Source organism: Nuphar pumila, chromosome 6, assembly GCF_984573655.1.
Source record: "Nuphar pumila chromosome 6, dmNupPumi1.hap1.1, whole genome shotgun sequence".
Classification (NCBI taxonomy): Eukaryota; Viridiplantae; Streptophyta; class Magnoliopsida; order Nymphaeales; family Nymphaeaceae; genus Nuphar; species Nuphar pumila.
In genome coordinates, this window is record NC_143254.1 from 23,121,908 (window position 1) to 23,145,751 (window position 23,844).

The 23,844-nt window shown below is 38.6% G+C and overlaps 1 protein-coding gene across 3 annotated transcripts; it reads left to right on the forward strand.

Moving 5' to 3' along the window:
- Nucleotides 1-862: 862 nt before the first annotated feature.
- Nucleotides 863-23,433, forward strand: LOC149834330 (S-adenosyl-L-methionine-dependent methyltransferases superfamily protein). Of its 3 annotated transcripts, XR_016432523.1 has the most exons (10): nt 937-1,538; nt 2,796-2,940; nt 11,831-11,921; nt 14,756-14,980; nt 15,105-15,337; nt 16,359-16,490; nt 18,658-18,725; nt 18,872-18,933; nt 20,191-20,350; nt 23,163-23,300. XR_016432523.1 is itself a non-coding variant. In XM_090010070.1 (9 exons), exons 1-9 carry the CDS (start codon nt 1,381-1,383, stop codon nt 23,291-23,293), a joined length of 1,245 nt encoding a protein of 414 aa, XP_089866196.1. In that variant the 5' UTR covers nt 863-1,380; the 3' UTR covers nt 23,294-23,433. The 3 variants fall into 3 exon arrangements, 2 of the variants coding, with proteins under 2 accessions (XP_089866196.1, XP_089866197.1); XM_090010070.1 differs by lacking the exon at nt 20,191-20,350 and having other exon boundaries at nt 863-1,538; nt 23,163-23,433; XM_090010071.1 differs by lacking the exons at nt 18,872-18,933; nt 20,191-20,350; nt 23,163-23,300 and having other exon boundaries at nt 18,658-18,729.
- Nucleotides 23,434-23,844: the final 411 nt, after the last annotated feature.

The following is a 23,844-nucleotide window of genomic DNA, read 5'->3' on the forward strand; positions in this document are numbered from 1 at the left end:
AGTAAATCTGCCATGCCCAACACATTTTTTGGGGTCAGAATCATAACAAAAAATAACTATGTTTTATTTTAGCATATTTCATTTACCACATATGTATTACCCACATTGTCATGGGCTAATTTTTTGCAAGCTCCAACATGGCCAACCTTACTACATTAGGTCCCGCACATCACCCCCATGTGTGACTATCAAAATGATCATTGACATTGCAAATTATCCCATGTAAAGCTGTCTAGATGGATGTTCGACCCTATGCGTCATGATGCAAAAAAAGTTATTTTTCGAGTTATGAATAACTGGTGACACTCACCTTTCTCCAAACTAACAATGAAATCCAACAATGATGTTGCACCACCAATACATTTGGTTGTGCCAACAATGTTGCCTCTTAGCATCCATTGCAAATAACAATGTCCATTTGTCCAAAAACTAGGTGTCCTCCTCTACTCATATGCTTAACAATACTTAAAGGTTCACCTTTAACACACACATCTCTCTCTCTCTCTCTATATATATATATATATATATATATATATAATATTTAGAATGATTGGATACTCCTGGAGTACCTACTCCCACCGGGTAGAGGCTTTAGATTTTCAAATTTCTTGATTTTTTGTTGTTGATCAGACCCTATAAAAATGATCTATAATGGTAGAAAACAAGTTTTGGATAACATGATTATAACATAAATGTATACTTTTAAGAACTTTAAAAAGAATGGCTCATAATATATTAAATTTTTATGACTTCAAAAATCTTATTTTTATATAAAAAACATGATCCAAAGCATGATAGTTGAGTACATCCATCAGGTTTAATTAAAAAAAAAAAAGAAGATAAAACGTACAACCATTGTGAGAGCAAGTGGCCGTAGCATTATATATATATACATATAAATCTTATTTATTTACGAGGAAACCCAAACCAACTCCCGGTCTTGTCCCTCCTCACCTAGAGCTTTGGCTTACCCAATCTACGTCATCCAAAATGGAGTACGAGGGTTTTATGTTTTTTTTGAGGACCAAAACTTCCGAGTTGGCACTTTGAGATTCTAGGGTTCAGGGTTTAAGGATGCTATGAGGTTGTTTTCTCACAGGGCGTGGAAGAATCGATATGGGGAAAGGAACAGTCACATTTCGTTACAACTCAGGTTGTTGGATGATCCGCTACACCTCGGATCACCTTCCAGGCTATCGAGTAGAAAGAGTGCCTTCATAAACCCTAGCGGTTCAATTGCCGTCGCTAAATTCTCCTTGTTGTAAGAGGAGATCAAGAAATTCCGCTAAATCACGGTTTCCCGATGTAGATAGATTCAAATTCTTTGTTGTTTGCATCAGTTTGCGACCAAGTTCAAGTGGGGCAAAAATTGGTCTTTGAATGGAAGTTCGGAATCTCTCAGAGCCTTCTGATGCATCACCCAGAAGGGAATCCTCCCAGAATATTCCCTTGCCGGAGGCTCTTCTGGATTTCCTGGCGACAAACGGCCTCGATGCTTCGATCTACAGCAAGGTTGATAACCTTCCTCGATACATAAGGTTTGTTCCTTCTCTCCTTTTCCATTTTAGTTTCATCTGTCTTTTTGTACCTTTGAGTGCGTTTCCTTGTCAATTGCCAGGTTGACTGTTGGTTTGGATTTTTATTGTCAATTTCTGTTCTTGAATAGAAATGGAGAATGGAATCTTGGGTTTTATTCGTTTAGAGTCATTTTGTTTATTCCTTTTCTCTAAATCATTTGGTGCACTTTTCTTAGAGGAATAACATTCCATTACTGCGGTCTGAGTTTTGGAGGTTTTTTGTTGGTTTGATATCCTTTATGTGTCATGAAATTGCTTCTCCTTTCAGTTACTTTAGGGTCACATTTTCAACTGTGAAATTCCGAGACCTATCTATGCTAATTGAATTAAAGGGTGCATAATTTAGAAAATAATTTTGTATCTCTGTAAATGATTGGCGATTGACAAACTTATTTTTTGGAGTAAGGCATAGATTGAATGCTATTTTATAGGATTCTTGTTGAGTGCCCCACAATAGTAGCTACACATTTTACCTTCAAATGCGGTGCAATTGTAGATCAGATCGAAGGGTTCTGGGAGAATACATGGTCTTTGGATGTGCTTAAGCATTATTGTTGATGTCTGATGATCATCAAGGATGACAAGTTCACTAGAAATCCATGCTTTTACAGTCTGGCCACCCAGTTAGACCCTGAATTTTGAGAACTTGCATTCTTGTTTATTCCAGCAGGGCCATCTAAACATGCACGTCGGACACCCTTTTAGAAAGAAAAGAACATCTTTCTCTTCTATAAATCATCCATCTAACAACTGTACCGCCACCATAGAGTGTGCATTCCAAAAGCACCTCCATTCTGAAAGCAGTCTTGACATTCTTCAATATACAGACCTTAAATTGCTTGACCAATGTGATTAACACTAATTTAGTGATGCTCTAACTCCCTGTTTGTTCTGCAAATCGAATCTTATGGGCAATCAATCATGGATTGTACAAATCTTATCTTTGTCTCTATATCATAGTGCTGATGATGGGCCAACCGCATGGGAACTTTTGTCTATGGCCCCACTTATGCTGGTTGGAGGGGTGCTCATTCATACATGATTGGAGTATCACCAGCTCTATGGCATAGAGCCAACAATAGGAACTTTTCTCGATTGTATTTAATGTTACTTGTGATCATCATTTCCCAGCTAATAAACTATATAATTCTAGTTTCCGTTTGTATTTTCTCTTTTTTATTCCTTCCATCTTTTAAGGTACTATTTTGTGTTGCCAAGGTTGAAGCCAGATTCTGAGTCTCTACTTGCTGAGGTGGAAGATGAGCTTGGGTGTAAGCTTGAGAGTGTGAACTGGCTTCCAGGTTTCTTTGCGATTCCACCACAAATTCAGATTGCAAGTTCTAAGGTGTATTGTCAAGGAAAGGTAATCCTGTATCTTTGTGTTGAACATAAAATTTAGTTCATAATGATCTTGTTCCCAAAGCTAAGGTGTCAATATTTTGTGTTTGTTTCATGCATTTATGTCACAGTGAGAGCAGAAGACTTTTAAAAAATATGTTATGTCCTTTTTGTTAATAAATAATCACTTCTATCTTGCATAACCAAAGAGTCCATCCAGTGTTATTAAAAACGCGCCTCAAGGCGCAAAAAGCACGCCTCGCCTCAAGGCGCAAAAAGCGCGCCTCGCCTCAAGGCGAGGGCCTTTGTGCCTTGAGGCGCAGGTATAAAGCGCAATACCCCTGAGGCGTGCGCCTCATAGGCCTTGAGGCGCACGCCTTGAGGCGCATGCCTTGAGGCGCACGCCTTGAGGCGAGACGCGCCTCAGACTGAGGCACACACCGCCGCTGTCATCGTTGGCTTGAACATGATGCGTATCATCAACGAGCCCACCTCCACTGCTATCGCCTATGGTCTAGACAAGAAGGCCACAAGCGCGGGCGAGAAGAACGTCCTCATCTTCGATCTCGGCGGCGGTACCTTCGTTGTCTCTCTTCTCACCATTGAAGAGGGTATCTTCAAGGTCAAGTCTACGGCGGGAGACACCCATCTTGGTGGGGAGGACTTCAACAACCGGATGGTGAACCACTTTGTTCAGGAGTTCAAGAGGAAGCATAAGAAAGATATTACCGGCAACCCCAGGGCTCTCAGGCGACTAGGATTCCCAAGGTGCATCAGTTGATGGGAACGAGCTCTGCAAGAGCATCAACCCTGATGAGGTCGTCGCCTACGGTGTTGCTGTCCAGGCCGCCATTTTGAGCGGAGAGGGCAACGAAACGGTGCAGGACCTGCTTCTTCTCAATGTCACCCCTCTGTCTCTCGGTCTTGAGACCGTTGGCGGTGTCATTGGGGAAATTTTTGATACGCGTGTTTGACAGTGAAAAAGATATAATATGTTGAAATCACCGCCATGTCTAACTCGATTTCACCTAATTCTCGTCTGTCTTTGTTGTGTCTGGATCCTTAGTCTGACCCTTACTGAGCCATAATGTATTTAGGTTCCCAGAGAGTCGGACTGGACCAGATCTGGATTTGATTGAAAAACTAGGCAGACCTTATCAAAGCTCCTTTCCAATCAGGTTGAGCCAATAAATTCTATTTGATCTGCTTGGCTCATTCTAGGTTTGGGCTTGGTCAGATTAAGAGGAGAACCACTCACTACAAGAAAGTTCAGAGTGATCCAGATCCAGATCCAGATTCGACCCAGAATCAGCGGGTTTAAGAATATTGATGCCATGCTCATATCTTATGAGAAAAAAGCTGAGATGGGAGATATCCGAAATGGATGCACATATATTTACCAACCCCAGAAGGACCAATCTGGGAACACGATATCTTGTGTGGCGTCGTCCCCACAGTAATAAAACATGGGCGGCGGCACGAGCCCTTTATCTCCATAGATCCGTCTCGGGACCACCGGGACATCGCCACAGTTGAACATGAGATCCAGATCCGGAATTCTGCTTGAATACTGATGGAGGAGCTGAAGGATGCCCCATATTGTGAACACATCCCTGGTCTGGAACGATCTCCAGTACGTCTCCACGTACACCTTCTCGGCGATCTCCGGTACGTCTCCAAGTATTCGGGGCAGGCAGGACCCGGCGGGAATTCCTTGAATGTTGAAGGAGTCGGATTGAGGCAGATGCCCCGACCCTTTTTAGCAAGGCATTGTAGTAATTTCTTGGTTGCAGCAGCCCACTTCAATGGGTTCCGTAGGACCCGGTTGCTTGGTGAAATGGATTGCACAAATTCATACGAAAACAAGAAACATATGTAAGAAGTAGTGTCACAAATCTCATAATTTTCTTGGCAAAGAAAACACAATAATTTTTGACAAAAAATTGTTTTATGAAAATTCGTTTGTTTTTCTGCAGTTCATGCGCAGAATAATTCGTTTGTTTTTCTCATATTTTTTTTTCCAGTATTTATTTGAGATTTTTTTAGTTGAGTAAGAGTAAGACAGAATACATGGAATGTTGATTTAGTAAGCAACGAAATAGAGATGGGAGTGTAGTGAAGCTTGGTGAGCAAGAAATACCGGTGGATGATTCTTTCAAATATTTGGGATCTATCGTTCAAAAGTATGGAGAAATTGATGGAGATGTAAATCATAGGATAAAGGTATCAGATTTCACATCTTCTATAGCATTAACAGGAAACAGGGCGAGAGAGAAAGAGAGGGAGAGAGAGAGAGAGAGAGAGAGAGAGAGAGAGAGAGAGAGAGAACACAATGGCTGGGGCGGCTCACAATGCTCGACCTCCAAGCCCTAACCATATTATATAATCAGCAAAAATACAACTATCCTTGTAATATCAGAGATATTACAAGGATGCCATTAATGAGAGTAAAACATGTGTTTCATTAACATACCATGCGTATGGATCTGGATCCAGATCCATACGCAAGCTATATTTTAACACCCTCCCTCAAGTTGTACGTGATTTTGGATCATGTACAACTTGCTCTTCAATAGCCAAAATTGACGTCCTGTTAACCCCTTGGTAAACAAGTCTGCCACTTGATCTTCTGTTCGAACATGACGTAGTTCTATCTCCTTCATCTCGACTTTCTGCCGTATGAAATGTTGATCAATCTCAATGTGCTTCGTTCTGCTATGCTGGATAGGATTACATGCAATGTTTATTGCGCTTTGATTGTCACATAGAAGAAGAGATCGAGTAATTGTCTCCCCAAGATCACTCAATAAGTGTCTAATCCATGTGGCTTCTGCCGTGCCTGCAGCCATCGATCTGTATTCAGCCTCTGTACTCGATCGTGCCACTGCCTTTTGTTTTCTGCTGATGCAGGACACTAAATTGTGTCCAATATATACACAATATCCAGAGACAGATCGTCTCTCATCTGGATCCCCTGCCCAATCTGCGTCTGTATAAGTGATGAGTTCATGTCCTCTATGCAAATTATCGTTCTTGCGATAAACAAGTCCGTCTCCTATAGTTCATTTTAAATAACGTAGAATGCGCTTCACAGCTTCCATATGACCCTCCGTTGGAGCATGCATAAACTGGGATACCTGATTGACAACATAAACTATATCAGGTCTGGTAAACGTCAAGTACTGTAACATTCCCACGAGACTTCTATACATTGTAGGGTTGACACAAAGATGACCATCTTCAGAGCTCAGTCTTTGGTGTAATACACTAGGAGTACTGACTGGTTTGCAATTCGTCATCCCGGCTCTTTCCAGAAGGTCAAGAGTGTATTTTTGTTGCATGAGTGTTAATGTGTCTTGTTGTCTGTCAACTTCCACACCAAGAAAGTACCTCAACTCCCCTAAATCTTTCATTTTGAAAGTTTTCATTAAAAATTGCTTCACGCCTTGCACATGATTATCTGAACTCCCAGTGATCACAATGTCATCAACATATATAAGAAGTATAACAATGTCTGTCTTTTGGCAAATAAAAAGGGAATGATCCAGAGAGCATCTTCTAAAACCATAACTCTGAATTTGCATAGAGAAACTTTCAAACCAGGAACGGGATGCCTGTTTCAACCCATACAGAGATTTCCTTAGTTTGCACACCCAGGCAGTAGGGTCCTTCTCGGCATAACCAGGAGGTTGCTCCATATACACTTCTTCCTTTAAAGTTCCATGCAAAAATGCATTTTTTAACATCCATCTGGCTAAGGCTCCAACCTCGATCGACTGCTAGGGATATGATGACACAAATAGTACCCATTTTGACTACCGGACTAAAAGTTTCATCGTAGTCTTCACCATATTGTTGTGTGAATCCTCGAGCAACAAGTCGTGCCTTATATCTGTCAATGCTTCCTTCAGGCTTATATTTTGTTTTATAAACCCATTTTGAGCCAACTACATTCTTTCCTTCTGGCCGAGGGACTATTTCCCAAGTCTGGCATTCATGAAGGGCTTCCATTTCTTCATTCATAGCTTCAGTCCAATGACGGGATTGAAGAGCTTGAGTAAAACAAGTGGGTTTAGCCTGTTTTGTGAGCTGAGACATAAACAACTGGAAATCAAGAGAGAAGGTCTCATAACTCACCCATCGTTGAATAGGATGCTTAATGCGTGACGGCCTTTGAGCCGGATCATTGGCGATGCTTTCCACATACCTCGGCTCTGTATTTTTGTCCCGTCTAGTGTATACCTGTCCAGAGAAGCGTTCTACTGGGGTTGGCTCAATTGGAGATGATTCAACATGTATTTGTGAGTCATTCAACTCCCTACTCAAGTCGAAGGAAGGACAATTTGTCTGACATGTTTCTCCTGTATTAGCAAAAAGATTTGCGCTCATCCATGGATCATATACTTCTAATTCTCGAGATGACACCGCTGCAGAGTCATTGACCTGAAAATTTCGTTCGTCAAAAACAACATTTCTGGAGGTCCTAATACGTTTTGTAGTAGGATCATAGCATCGATAACCTTTGTATTCATCTGCATACCCAACAAATCTGTACTTAACAACCTTGTCCTGAAACTTATTTCGCAGAGATGAATCAATATGTACATAACATACACAACCAAAAGCACGCAACTGATCGTAAGAGGGATGTTGCCCGAATAAAGTATAATAGGGAGATTTACGATCCAAAAGTGCCATAGGAAGACGATTTATGATATAAACAGATGTGTGAAAAACTTCTGTCCAGAGACTAACGGGCACATTGCTATCATGTAACATGCTTATCGCGCTCTCAACAATATGCCTGTGTTTCCGCTCTGCAACCCCATTTTGTTGAGGAGTATGAGGGCAAGAAACCTGTCGACTTATTCCTTTATCCCGAAGAAAGGCAATAAACTCGTTCGATGAATACTCTCCTCCACCATCACATTGGAAATGCACAATATCACAAGCAAACTTTGTTTTGACCATCGAATGGAATTCCCGAAATATTTGAAAAACTTCATGCTTGTGTTTTAAGAAATATATCCAAGTATAACGGGAATAGGAATCAATAAGGATAACATAGTAACGACTGCCAGAAAGAGAAGGAATAGGTGCGGGTCCCCAAACATCAAAACAAATAATCTCAAATGGCTTTAAAGCTCTTTTATTTATAATATGAAAAGGAAGAACATGACTTTTGCAGAGTTCGCATGAGGAACATAAACTAGACTCTGGAAGGAGACCATCAGATACAAGGTTTTTAACGAAACCTTGATTACAATGTCCCAAACGACTATGCCAAATATCTGGCTTATTACAATGAGATGAATTAAAAACTGCCAATGAAGGAAAAAATAAAGACTCACTGAAGAATGCTTGGACGACTTCAATTGGAGAACTGGGACTGAAGACGAAGACACTGAAGGAAGCTCCTTGAAGACGTACATGTTTCCTTGTCGCTCCCCCTTAGCGAACATCTCCTTCGTTCGTAGATCCTTAACATAAACAGAAGAGGGAGTAAATTCGACAGAAGAATTCATATCGTCAACAAGTTTAGCTACAGAGACAATGTTCTTTTTAATATTAGGAGCAAGAAGGACATTGGACAAGTGAAGTGAGGACTTTGACATAGGGATATGTGCATTGCCAGTATGACTAATGGAGTGATAAGTTCCATCTCCCGTAACTATACTACCTTTTTCAAAATAAGGCAATAAGTGAGATAACTTACCCGCATTACCCGTAACATGCGTGGCGACACCTGAATCAACATACCATTCGCCTTGTTCATTTTGCTTGATCGTCATCTGTGACAATGCTGATAACAAAAGTTGTTGCACATCTGTGGATGGCCCTTTTGTGTCCACAGCAGTAGCAGATTTATTTTCAATTTTGTTTATTTTTCCTCTATTCTGTAGGTTGAACCAACAATCAACTTTCACATGTCCTCTTTTGTTACATAGAAAACAAGTGGGCACTCTCCTCTGATTCCCTGTGTTAAAACCCCCTGAAATATTAGGTGTAGGCAAGATACCACGTCCTCCCTGCCCAAAACGTCCGCGGCCTGTGCCTCCTTGATGCCCTCCATTCCATCGTTCAAAACCTACAGAAGTGTCCATGGCCAAAACTGAATGAGGACGAGTTGATTCATTTCCTTCTGCCCTTTGCTTCATAACCATCTCATGCTGGAGAAGTTTCGCTTGGAGGTCGTCAAAAGTGGGCAAGTGAGGAAGGCATGATAAAGCTGTGGTAAACATGTCAAAGTCAGGACCCAATCCATTGAGGAGTTGTTGAACTTTATCTTTATCTGCAATAGCACTTCCAACAACAGTCAATTGATCAGTAATACTCTTCAAGCGGCCTATGCATCCATGACTGTCATGGAGCCTTTCTTCAAACTTTGAAATTCATTTTTTAAGAACATAACTCGGGATTCTGATATCTGAGAGTAAGTCTGTGACAGTTTACTCCACAGATCCGCCGCAGTGCAATCATCTGAAATAGTAACCAACACACAGTCGATGAGCACACTGAAGGAGGAAACGTTGTTTCAGAAGGAGGAAACGCAATTTCAGAAAGGGGAGATCACGCTGCTGCTATCGGGTGGAACACGCAGAAGGGAGTTCTGCTGTTCACGCACAGGGGATCACGCTGCTGCTATTCCAGAGAGTCTTCACGCTGAAGGAGGAACACGATGCTGCTGTTCCAGAAATTTCAGAAGAGGAGGAAACGCTGTTAGGATGAACACGCTACTGCTGTCAGGTGGAACACGCAGAAGGGAGTTCTGCTGTTCACGCACAGGGGGAGATCACGCTATTTCAGAACTTCCTCACGCACAGGGAGTTCTGCTGTTCACGCTGAAAGAGGGTACACTGTTTCATAAGGGGAAGATCACGCTGCTGTTCACGCTGGAAGAGGATACGCTAGGGAAGATCACGCTGAAAGAGGATACGCTGTTTCAGAAGGTCTTCACGCACAGGATGGTCTGAGCTCTGATACCATATCAGATTTCATATCTGCTATAGCATTAACAGGAAACAGGGCGAGAGAGAGAGAGAGAGAGAGAGAGAGAGAGAGAGAGAGAGAGAGAGAGAGAGAGAGAGAGAGAGAGAGAAAGAGAGAGAGAGAGAGAGAGAGAGAGAGAGAGAGAGAGAGAACACAATGGCTGGGGCGGCTCACAATGCTCGACCTCCAAGCCCTAACCATATTGTATAATCAGCAAAAATACAACTATCCTTGTAATATGAGAGATATTACAAGGATGCCATTGATGAGAGTAAAACAACATGTGTTTCATTAACATACCATGTGTATGGATCTGGATCCAGATCCATACGCAAGCTATATTTTAACAAAAGGTTGGGTGGATGAAATGAAAGAGTGCAACTGGAGTGTTGTGCGATCGTAGAATGCCATTGCGGTTGAAGGGAAAGTTTTATAGGATGACTATTAGGCCCGCTTTACTATATGGTACATAATGTTGGGCTGCTAAGAGACATCATATTCAAAAAATGAGTGTAGCTGAGATGCGTATGCTGAGATGGATGTGTGGAAATACAATAAAAGATAAGATTCGGAACGAGGAGATACGTAAGAAGGTAGGCGTTGCACCCATTGAAAATAAGATGAGAGAGAATCGTTTACGGTGGTTTGGACATATTCGACGAAGGCCTAATGATGCTCCAGTTAGAAGGATGGAGAAATGGGAAAATATATTAGTTAAAAGAGGTCGGGGTAGGCCTAGGAAGACATGGATGGAGGTGATAGGAAAGGATATGAATGCTTTGAACCTCACCGAGGACATGGCATTGGATAGAAATGAATGGAGGAGAAGGATTCATGTGGAAGACCCAGAATGATTTTCTTTGTTGGTTCATATCGCCGACCCCAATTGTTTTGTGATGAAGGCGTAGTTGTTGTTGTTGTTTGTTGTTTGGTTGTTGCTTCATCAATAAAGATTTTATTTATTTATTTATAATTTTAAATATTTTTTTATAGTTTTTTTAAGTTTTTTTAAAAAAAAAACTTTGAGGCTTACGCTTTACGCCTCGAGGCTTACGCCTCGCCTCAGATTTTGGTGGAGCGCCTCGCTACGCCTCAACGCTTTTCACAACACTGAGTCCATCTAAATCTTGGAGCTACTTTACTTATGAGATCATAAACCTGGTAGATCATATACATTCTCGATTCTTCTGAAATCTTTCTAAAGCTTTAAAAGAAGCTTGACACATGAATATAACATGCTACAGTTCAAAGTACAACATACAGGAATTCTTCTTTATCTGTTTTCTTTTTTCCATTTATTACACAGAGAAACCACACCCGAGGCTGGAGACCTGGCCATGCTGGTCATAGCCTGCCATACCTATGGTTGCTATCCCGTCTGCTTAAAACTCTGATGGCACCCCCCCTCAACCCCAAGGAGCCTTCTTCTTTGCAGGAAGAAGGTACCTACACAGGGACTTGAACTCAGGGGTAAGGGGATATCTCCCTATCCACGAGCCAGATACCATGTGGGCAACCCCTTGTAGTCTCTTCTTTATCTGTTTAGTTCAAAGAAGCTCCACAAGTACCCAATGATAACTTGTGATATGTCTGTATGAGAAAAGTAACTTCATTTATCAGCTTGTGTTTCTTTAGAAATAATATCTATAGCATAATTTATAAGACATGACTTGGCTTTTATAAACTCCATTCATACATAATATATACAATATAGGATTTTGGCTTTTACAAACTCCAGACATTCAATTTCTGATGCTTCTTCTCATATAAGTTGTTACTTTCAATATTCCTTGGTGTCTTTTTTGGTGTTGCTAATTAAATCCAATCAATTCAGATATATGGATTTGAAGCTTTTTCTCATATAAGTTGTTACTTTCAATATTCCTTGGTTGTTTGGTGTTGCTAAATAAATCCAATCAATTCAGATATATGGAATTGATGCTGCATCAGGAGCTGCTGTCAAAGCATTGGATGTTTCCCCAGGGGATCACATCCTTGATCTTTGTGCTGCCCCAGGTATCTTGATTTTCTTATGTCATGATTCCACTTTGCTTTCTTTATTGTTTGTTCAGCCGTATGCTTCCCATCTGTTCTCCTTTTCATCGCTCTGCAATTAATTAAGCTTTGAATATCTTCAATACAAAAAACTAAATATTTGTGTACAATTGATACATGCACAACTGCAGTTTTGTAGTTACTGGCTGAAACATGATAATGCTTGATTTGTATGAGATAGATAGATTGTAATTGGTCATCTTTTTTTGTAGATGTTACTTGAAAATTTAGATGAGGTACATGCATATGTTGCCTATTGTTGACATTTTGAATTTTATTGTATATTGCTTCAGGAATCTGGCAACAATTCACATGATTTATACTTCCTCTGTAGATTTCACCAAGGAAAGTAATCTTAACATCTAGCTAATGCAATCCCCATGATTTATAGGCTGTTAGGGAGAGGAGCACTCTAATGGAGTTCAATTTCGCCAGAAGTACTAAGGTTTTCTAATAGTCAATCCTATATGTCTAAGTGTATTTCTTTGCCACTAGCCTTGATTTATGTCTTTTAGTTGGTCCATTTGGCCTGAATACACTATGGTATACCCCCGTTTACGTCTAGCTACCTTTTTCCCCAAGGAAGGGTTACAATCTTCCAAGTCTAATTTCTTTCAAGTGCCTACATCTATTGCACCATTGCATCTCTTCAGTATGGAGTCCTCAATGCCTCTTTCACATTGTTGGGAGTATTACTAATTCACAGTTGACAATGAATGCTTTGCAGGACTAGGATGGGGAATTGTGAGAAACAAAGTTGTAGATGGGGTATGGGTTGTATGATTTCTTTCCATTTCGAATGGTATTGGTACGTCAAGGTCACTATTGGTTGAGAAGCATCATGTGCCTCATTCTCGTATGCATAGTTTGAAGACTCACCGGGTCAACCCCGTGACTCGGCCCGGATCGTCCAAGTAGTGGGTCAAAATCCAGTACAACTCATTTGTGTTCAAAACTCGGCCGAGTCAGCCGAGTTTTAGCATGTCTTGGCTGAGTTTGCCCATGACTCTGCCGAGTTTGCCCATGACTCGGCCAAGTCATGGATATATATACATATATGATATATTTTTTATATAATTACATATATTATATGAAATATAATATAAATATTATGTATATTATATATAAAAATATGGTTATAATTGCATTAATAATACTATACATTAAAATATTATAAAAAATATCATATAATGCATATTATATATAATATATTGATAACATACTATAAAATATACATAGTATATACATATATTTATTTTATATAAAATATAAACTTAACATGATCCGGCCGAGTCATGAGTCACTCAAGGATGAGCCGAGTGACAAGTCACCGGGTTTTAAAACCATGCTCATATGTTTCCCCTAAGTCTATGATTCAGGTCATCTCTTGGAGCAGTCATAGAAGGTGTAAATATACTCCTTTCTCCCCTTGAATAGGTCTAGACAATATAAAGTTTATTTTTGCTCCTTTCATCATCATCATCTTGAGGAGGATTCTCTATTGGAACTAGGTCAAATGTAGATATCTCATGTCTAGTATGGGGCTCTCTTCTCACATCACTGTGTCTATAATATGGAGTACCTTCAAAGAAGGTGAATCCATAGAAACCTACCTTTTCTTGATAACTAGATCATAACACTTGTAGCCCTTTCGATGAAGAGGGTATCCAATGAACATACACTTCGAATCGCTATGATCTAGTTCATCTCTATAACCAATTGGTATATGGATATAACAATTACACTCAAAATACTCTGGGAGTGATAGAAAAAGTTTGAACATGTGGATTTAGAATACTAATGGGTGACCTCTTTCAAGAACATTAGAGTGCATGCGATTAATGAGGTAGACTGGAGTTACCACAACTTTGTACCAATAGCCCTTAGGAACGTGTAGATCAAATAATAGGGCACAAGTGAGGTGTTTGTTTTTTATCAACTTCATTTTATTGAGTGTTAGGACATGAGGTTTGAAATCAATGCCATAATTTCTAAGACAACTCTGTAGATGTTGGGAAGCATATTTTTTCCCATTTATGTGTGTAGAATCTTTATTGATGCATGTCATTAGGTGTCAATCATCTTATCATACACTTGAAACATAGAATTAAGCTTCATCTTTAGACTTCAACAAGGAAACAATTGTAATTTGTGGAAAAGTCATCAACAAAGGTAACAAAGTATTTATATCAAAAAATAAACATTATAAAGATTGGACCATATACATATGATTGAACAAGCTCAAAACACGTGGAATTATTAGAAACACCAGCTAGAAATATAGTCCTACACTACCTGATCTTCTAACAAGTTGCACAATGTATGACATAACTATTGTTGATAATGTGTTTTAAACATTGTATGACAAAAATGTCCTTATACATATTCCTTATAGATATTTGGTCAAACCAGTCAACTGAGACAATAGACAAGTATGGACCTCACTTTACTTCATAACATCCTTGATTTCTTATTTCTGGGTTTTATAAAAGGTGAAACAGATGTTGGGTCTTACTATTATTTGTTCATCTTTTAGATCTCATACAAGCTGTTATCCTTGCTGGCACCAAGTTATATGTGGCTTGATCATTGAATTTCCTTGGACAAGGGAGTCCTGAATCTACATTTTAACTTTACTAGTTTCTTAAGTTCTATACCATTTTCGATGCTTTCATGATTATAGATGTCTTAAACGAACAAAAGTTGTTGGCACAACTAGTTTTTTTTTTAACTGCTAGACTTGGAAGTATTGCTAGTGCTCTAGGTTCTTGACTGCCATATTTTCTCTTTGCTAGGTGCCAAGTTATGTATGCTCTCTGAACTTCTTGGTAGTTCAGGTTCACTAACTGGAGTGGACATTTCAAAGAGCCGTTTGGCTGCATGCAGGACAATGTTACAAAAATATGCGATGGGGGATTGCTGTCGGCTATTTGTGGCAGATGGAACGTCATTTTCCCTCTTGCCTTTGAGAACTTGCACGAACATCCAACCAATCCATGGGAGCGAAGTGGAAAATTTTGGTAGAAATATGCTTCTGCTTTTCTTGAGAACTAGTATTTTAATACCATTCATCTGGCAACCGTCACAGGTACATCTATACGAGGCTTTTCTTTTACATGTTAAAGTTTCCTGTCTAGGAATCAGGGAGACCTGCATGTGAAGGAACAGCAGATGTTTACCAGGAATGGTCGCCTAGAAAACCTTGGAATGAAAGGAAAAAAGCTAGGCAAGCCAACAAAGTCCATTCAACTGTGACTTTAAAAGCTGGTGCATGTGAGTTAATATACTATGGGAAACATTCTGGGATGGTCGGGCTGGGAAAAGACCAACTGTTTCAAGCTGGAATTGAAGAGGCGAGTGATTTAGGATATGACAAGGTATGCTTCTTTCCATAGGCATATTGAAAATGTCGTCACTTTGATATCTATTTTGGAGGATTATGTCACTGGTAATTATGGACATGAACCATGTGAAGCGCCTGTCATGTATTCTATTATAGGTGGTCTATACTCATCAAATCTAAATCATTAAAGCATCAGTATCATCTTTTACAACTCTAAACCGTTATAATTAATAAACATTTGATAATATATTCAAATTTAAATTGGTTGTACATAACGAGCAAGATATATCTTAGAAATAAATAATAAAAAACAACAAAGGAACAGTCAAAAGCATACATAGATGAAGTTAGAGACAAAGTGTTGGCTGAGTCTAAGGCAGGTTTGGTGTGTCCATTAAGCATTCTGGCATGTTTTGGTACCCGTGCCAAGTACGTCATGTCAAACACAAGACATGCACACAGTGAAATGTTCATGTGATACAGATGCTGAACAACCATTTGGTTGAGCTTGAAATTGAAAACTTCCATATTTACAATTAATAAATATTCATCTTTGTTCTTGGTTATGTACATGTAGAGTTGGAGAAAAATGCACACTTATTCTACTAATATAATTTATAGAGATTGAAATTCTCTCTCCCAAAGGTTGAGGAGCAAAAAAACATGAAATGTCAAGATATAAATAAATGATAAAAGTTGTGAGGGCAGGGATCTTATTTCAGAAAAGTGTCTGTCTTGAAACTTGCAGTTAGTTAACCCTTGGGTTGTAGTACTTAACTCCTCTTTGGGATGCAGTGATGCACTCTATCAGGAGCTATGTTTGAGCACGTGTCTATCTACAGTTCTACACACATATACACACAATGAAAAGAGAGAAAAAAGTTTTAAGTGCACATATAGGGGCCCATACATGTGAAAAATTAGGATCTCGTTTGAAATCTTCTATCACAAAGGGATAGAGATTTGACATACCATACACTCACAGTGGGACAGTTATTATTTTTCATTGTGTATATATTTCTATTGACTTCTGTAACTTTGGGATCCTCTGTCAGGTCTTGGTTGATGCTGAGTGTACGCATGATGGATCTGTTAAGCACATCCACAAATTTGAACATTGGGGATGGGAAACTCTTCAACATAGAATGTTGGACGCTCAAAGGATTGGTTCACTGACACACCTTCAGGCAAATAAATCTTTACTTGTTACTCCCTAGGCTAATTTTTGTTGGTCTATATATAGATCTTGCATTGAAATCATTTTGGTTGCATTTCTTTGTGAACATTCTTATCTGTTCTTTGTTTCTGTTTGCAAATGGCTGATGATGAATTGGTTTGGGAAAGATATTTGGTTTCAAGTATATGATGCCATCAACCGGCTATCTGCATTGCCAATTTACCTCACTATCAACTTTTCTTTCAAATTGTTTTGATTTTTTATTTTGTCTTTCTTACATGTGAAATGCCAACTTTAATTAATGTAAACAGAATATTACAAATGACTGTGATATACTTGTATAAATATGACCAGGAAATATAGCTATTTGCATAAGTATTTCTCACCTATTAGTCACATGCAGCTCTGCCTACGAGAAATAGGGAAGCTGATACAAATCACCAATCTCAAAACATTTGCAGTGTGCAGTTTAGCTATGGTTTAGTTCTATTTGAGTAATGCTGTGCATGCTTATAGAAAAAAATAGATAGTCATCGTGGGATGCATTTTCTTTCTTTGGCAAGCATGGGTTACCTTTTTTGGCAAATGAGGGTCAATTGAAACCATTTTATTATTCGTAAATTACCAATTTGGATTATCCTAGTTTGTCTGCTTCTTTATATTTAGGCAAAGAATGAAAGCTAAGTCACATAGATACTCCATTTTTGCTCTTAGATTGTATTCTTTAATATGCTATTCATATTGGGAAACTTTATAAAAATAGACGTGTTGTCGTAGGGTAGACTTTTTCACTAAGTTTGCCTTCTGTGTGGCCTGCACCACTTACCCAACTAACACAACAGCCTAACTCCCGCACTAGCTAACCCAGGGACAATCTAAGGCAAAGACCAAGACTTAGATGTGCAAGGGACTCTTAGAAACGAGTAAGCACCCAGACCCAACCCACAGAAACACTGAGTTCTCAAAGGGCTACATTGGCACATTTTATTGCTGTACACTTAACTTTCCAGATGCCCAACAAGGGTCCAGGGGAGCCCATATAAGGGCCCCCAGTATACATATTCGTAAGCAACATCAACACTTGGCCCTAAGGCCTTGTTCAAGTGTTTGGCCTTGCCTCCCTCAAGGCCACTCTACTGCAGTAGCCCACTGCAGCACACGAGGGTCAGGATCACCTCCTTCATCTGCGAACCAGTCTAGCACTGTCTTCTCACCTCTGTGTGACCCAGTGCATGCCCAAGTCATCCTGCACAATCATCATGTCTTCAATAGCTCTCGGCTCAGCTCTGAGAAGCCGCCCATCTCTGGCCTCTGCATGAGCCTTGCTCGTGCTTCAACTTTAGTGCCTGCAGTCACTTCACTGCTGGCCACCCACCTCAACCTATGCATATGCTTTGTTTGTGCTGCACGACCAGGCCTCCAGACTTAGCCTGTGCATGCCTATAGCTTGAAATGCAAGGTCAGCCTCTAGCCTTGGCCAGTGTATGCAGGTTGCTTGCAATGCCTGGCCAAAGTCTCGTCAAGGTTCCTTGAGGCTAGTGATTACACGATCAATGATTCATCACCCAAGAATGTGAATTGATGTCCTGAAGATCAAATATGTTTTTCCTGGGGATGATATCTGATAGTCAATAGGCTATGATGTTTTACGTGACCTAACAAACCGAAAGTGCAACAGTGCAATAATCTTACGATGCCTTGAGAATAAAATTCTTTCCATACATATCATTTTTGTTTGTTCTTTCATCTGAGTGTGTTTAAACTGATTTGTGGATGAAGTCACACGGATAAAGAGCAACATGACAGTAAGCAGGATTATGTGAATTTCAGAAGATCCTGCAGATGCTAAAAAGACCACATTTATTTTGTAGAACAATGCATTTACTCTTAAAACAAGGAAGCTTGGAGCACAATGTGATTGGGTTGCAGACCTGTAGATTTCTAGTAATAATGGAGACATTGTGGGACTTGGCTTAATTTCTAGGAATTAAGTTACCCTTTACAAAAATATGAGACATCTTGACCTTTTGTTTTTGGTATATTGTTTTGTTAAGTTTTCAATATCCCATGCTTAAAGTTGTTAATCTTTTTCCTAGTTGTATTATCAACTCTGTAGTTCAGTTGATTTAAACTGTTGCATAATTAGCTACTTATTTTATTTATTTCGTTTTGCGCAGTTACAACTTCTCACTAATGGTTTTAGATTGCTTAAAGTTGGGGGGTCGCTTGTGTATAGCACATGCAGGTAATCTATTGAAGTCTAGTTAGGAAATCAGATATCCTGTCTTCATATTCATCATGAAATTTATTAAATTTTAGATTATTGCTCTTTCGTAAAAAATTAATTAATGTCATAGTTGGCTATTTCTGCTTATACTTTCCTTTGAACAGCTTGACAGTTGCACAAAATGAGCATGTAGTTGAGCAATTTCTTTCAAACAATCCTTCTGGAGGTACAGCATTATCTAAGATTCTAGTTTTGCAGTTTCTTCTTAGTATGGTTCTTTAGTTCTCTTACAAACATTCACTTGGTTCTAACTTTTAAATGATGATCTGACCTTGCTCTCTTGTTTTTCTTTTTAATAACAAATAATAGCTACCATGTGACATTTTGTTTTAGAACCTTCAGCTAGAAACTGTTAAAATGAATTGTTATGTACATATATATTTATATTACACTATCTGTATGTGTTGTAATAGGAAATACCCATTAGGGGTATTTTGGTCTTTTTATTCTCTTGTAATTACTTGTGTTGATTAGGGACACTTTAGGGGTTTTCACCCTTTTTATTTTCATTTTTTCAAGGGCATTACAGTCTTTGTAATGTCCTTATCCAAAAGAGTGGATGGGAGCACTCCCAATGGCCCTTTTTTAGTCATCTTTTGTATATAAATAGGGGATGAATCCCTTTGTATTTTTTATGTTTGTGCTTAAGCATTTTATCAATAATGACATTATTTTTTTATATTTTTGTTCTCTTGTTATAGCCATTGTTGGCTTTTGTATTGTCCCATAGTGGACTTGTGCATGTGCACTTTGTGTTTTTTATTTTTTTAGCCCTTAGAGGATCTTGTTTTGTATTTCTGCATATTTCATTATATGGTATCAGAGCCAAAAACCCTAAAGCAAGTTGTTCGTGGAGATCAAGGGACTGTGTGCTCATAAAGCTTGTGGTGGACGTGTGTTTGCCACCTTCTTCTTTATCTATCTATTCAACTCTCTATCTTTTCATCCTCATTATGGAGAAAGATGTCAAGATCGATCTCTCCTTTGGTTCCAACTATATGATGTGGGCCGCTGCCATGGAAAACAACCTCAAGAAAAAAAAGCTTTGGGGTTATGTGATGGATGTCAATATAATGAGGGTATTTTGATCTTTTACTTATATAGGGGTATTTTGGTTTTTGTATAATAGCTGTAGTTTTATATTTTATATTTTTTATATTTTTATTGTAAATGTTAAATAGGCCATAGAGTGGTTGGGATCTCCCCAATGACTACATTTTTAGCTGTTGGGGAGACCTATTTATGCTTTTGCTTAGAGCATTTCTTCAATACAAATCCTATATTTTTATGTGTTGTGTGCCCTTAAGTGGCTGATTTGTGTTTATGTAATTGACCCGTAAGTGGTCAGTGTGATTGTGTATGTCTATAAGTGACATTTTTGTATTTCATTACATGGTATCTGAGCTTTGGTATTCTATTGAAGTTATTGAGGCATTCAAGAGACTCGTGGGAGATCGAGAAGATCCAATAGAACCTCAGGAAGTGTGCCCATAGCCTCACTTGAAGATTGATGCTCGTGTGGTTGATTCTTTGTCGAGTGAAAGAGTTTGTCATAACAAATTTGTGGAGCGTTGCCAAACTAAGTACCTTCTACTCTTCTCGGTTCTATATCTTTTTATTCTTCTCTCTTCTCTCTTCTCTCTTCTCTCTTCAATGACCGATAAGGAAGTTGTGAGAGTGGTTCCTATTAAGTTTGATGAAAATAACTATAACTTATGGGCCATTGTCATCAAAAGAATCCTAATCGGAAAAGGCTTGTTGGAATATGTTGAGGGTTCTTCGATGAAACCACAACCTATTCTTACAAAGACTTTTAGCGAAAATGATGAAATTATTAAATAAGAGGTCTTTAAAGGAGAGGAGAAAGAAAAGGCTTTCTTAAACTATAAGAAAGCTATAAAAGAATGAGAAATTGGACATGCAAAGCTCCTTTCCTTATTTATGGGAAGTATGAGTGAGGACACACGTGAGAACATATTAGAATTTAAAAGAGCTACTGAAACTTTGCTCTTTATTAAACAAACTTATACTCAAAGTGATGCCGCGTATAGACGAGAGTTGCAAGACAAAATTCACACTTGCAAGGAGAAAATAGTACGAGAGAGTACTATGTAAAAGGTTGTGAGATCAAGTGGCAAAAATAGAACCTATTTGGGAAACTCCCGAAGATGCCCAACAAAAAAATAAACAAATTGTGAATGAACAATTTTTTTTAAAATAAGGGGGTCTACAATATGAATTTGAATAAATGAGGAGTAACATCTTTCATAGAAAGCAAAAAGAACTTCCACCTATTGACCAACTTACCACCTGGGAAGAAATCAATAGGATGTAGATGAGTCTTCAAGGTTAAAACTAAGAGTGATGGGATATTTGAAAGACATAAGGTCAGACTAGTAGCCAAAGGATACTCAGAGGAATATGAGACTTTTGCTCGTGTCACCAGAATGACTACTGCTAGAGCACTTATAGTAGTGGTTGCTATTAGGAAATGACCCATCTATCAAATGGATGCCAAAAACGTCTTCCTTAATGGAGAATTAAGAGAAGTATATATTGGATCTATCACCCGTGTATGATATTCCGAATGAAAAGGTTCTTCATCTTAAAAAGGCCTTGTATAGTTTCAAACAAGCACAAAAGGCTTGGTATGATCACTTTAGTTCTGTTATGATTAGTCTTGGATATTTTTCAGGCTATGCTAACACAACTTTATTTGTTAAGAAATCTGCTGTTGGTATTATAATTTTACTCATTTATGTTGATGGCATAATCATAACAGAAAAGACAAAGGAGTAAATCATATTAAGCATGTACTTAAACAAAATTTTGAAATGACTGATTTAGGTTTTCTTAGATTTTTTTTGGAGATTGAAGTGGCTTATTCTCCTCGAGGATATTTGTTAACTCAATCTAAATTTGCTACTGAGATTATTATCAGGTCTGGACTAACTGACGAGAAGAGAGTGAATACGCCCAAAGTTATCAACTCAAAGATGAAGATTGTTGATGAAATTCCATTGAATGATCCCACTCTCGATCAATGATTGGTACCTTGACATACTTGACTATAACTGGACCAGACATATCCTATGCAATAGACACTGCTAGTCAAATCCAGTACTCTCCTACCTCAATTCATATGAGTGCTGATATGCGTATTGTTAAATATTTAAGAAATTTTGTTAATCATAGATTATTATTGTCATCCTCTTCCCTTCGTGAACGAATTGCGACTCTGACTGGGGAGGAGATCATAATGATTGACACTAAACTACTAGCTTTTGTGTTTTTGTAAGTGACTCACCGGTGTCTTGAAAATGTAAAAAGCAACAAAAGGTGTCTTTATTGTTCACATAAGCTGAATATTGTGCTATTACCACCACAACATCAAAAGAGCTCACTAGAAGACATGTGAGTTCCATCAACAACACCATCGAGATTATGATTTGACAACAAAAGTGTCATATACATTGCTGGGAATAATACATTCCATGACCGTACTAACAACATCGAGATTGACGCCATTATGTCAGAGGAGAATTTCTGAAGATGACCATTTCGCTGCCACATGATATGTTTGAATATCAACTTGCGGACTTCTTCACTAACACACTTCTCCTAGATTTCAATTTTTGTTAGGCAAACTTGATGTAACCTCACTATCGAAAAATGTGAAAAACATGACAAAGAGAACCCACTCTGATACCACTTGATGTAACCTCACGCCGAGGTTACAAGAATTAACTGCCTTACCAATTACTCTTAATTGGCTATGCTAAACTACCAAAGAAATGTTGAAATTAATTTGCATTAATCAATGAAAATAGTGATTCTAATTCAACCAACTTTAAATGGAGCCTCTATAACAAGTATTTATGAAGAAAAACACAAAAACCCTAATTCTAATACGGATCCTAGATAGATCTGATACCTAGTTATAATTTATAACCCATTGCAATACTAAATATTTAATTAAATCTAATTAAAAAACAAAAGAAATCAAATGGATCCAAACGGATCTTAGACCCAAACATATCTTGCTTCTGTCCTGCATTAATAACTCAATAAACACTGCCGAGTTAATGCATGGATCCCTGTTGACTAAGCCTTTTTTCCCCTTCTTGTCATGTAACTACTTGACTTCGATGCTCTGCACATAACTAAATTTTGCTATCACTTGCATATTACCATAGTGGATCCAGCAGGCACATTAGCCGAAAGAAAAATATACAGTACTCAACGACTCACAAATGCAGTTTTTTTTTGAAAAATTTCTGCTTACATAATCTTTTCCTATTATTCATATCCCAAAAATGTAGTCACAATAATATCAAGTTCATTGTTGTTTTGATCGGTAAGTGAATTGTTCCTTTTAATTTTGATTTTTCTCAGAGCTGCAAGAGATATCTTCTGCTAAGCATTGGCCTTGTAGGAGTGGAAGAATTCCAAAGACAATACGCTTTGATCCACTGACATCGCAAACAAGTGGTCTATTCATTGCCAAGATCGTGAAATCACTGTAAGACTAGGTCGGTTCTCTCTGTGAACTTTGCCATGAACATATTCATTTCTGTTTTTGTTTTTTGTTTGGTTGGATAAGCAACCATTTGTTCCTGTTTGTCACCCAAATTGAAATTTAATTTGATTGCAGTTTATATTAACAGCATCTTTGCTTGTGTATGGTTTGAATTTCTCTCACTGGTTTTAAGAATGGAAGAGTGAGACTTGATTCAAGGGGCATTTATGGTCCATAAGCCAAAATGTGTGTCATGGTCTTGGGGCTTTCTTATTGTTGATCAGGACCTCATGGGTAAATTATTAGTTTAGTTTTTTTTTTCAATAACAAAATTATTAGTTTAGTTGATGTTAGAAAATTATGAATGGGAAGACTTGCAAAGAACCGCCCTAGCTTATTCTACAGTTGGGTGCACAAACTGGATGCCGCTGCTTTGAGGTGCTTAATTGCTCCACGGTCGTGTACTCGTGATGGCTGCATATGATGAGGTCTCCATAAACAGCCAATCTCGACTCCTAACGTTCACCTGATTCACAATCTCAAACTTGGTTGAGATTG

Excerpts from the sequence above, each read along its gene's own strand:
- LOC149834330 (XM_090010070.1), top strand. The coding sequence starts at position 1,381 with ATGGAAGTTCGGAATCTCTCAGAGCCTTCTGATGCATCACCCAGAAGG. Across the intron at positions 14,981-15,104 it reads GAGCGAAGTGGAAAATTTTG|GGAGACCTGCATGTGAAGGA; the intron begins GTAGAAATATGC and ends TCTAGGAATCAG. Across the intron at positions 18,726-18,871 it reads CTTGTGTATAGCACATGCAG|CTTGACAGTTGCACAAAATG; the intron begins GTAATCTATTGA and ends TCCTTTGAACAG.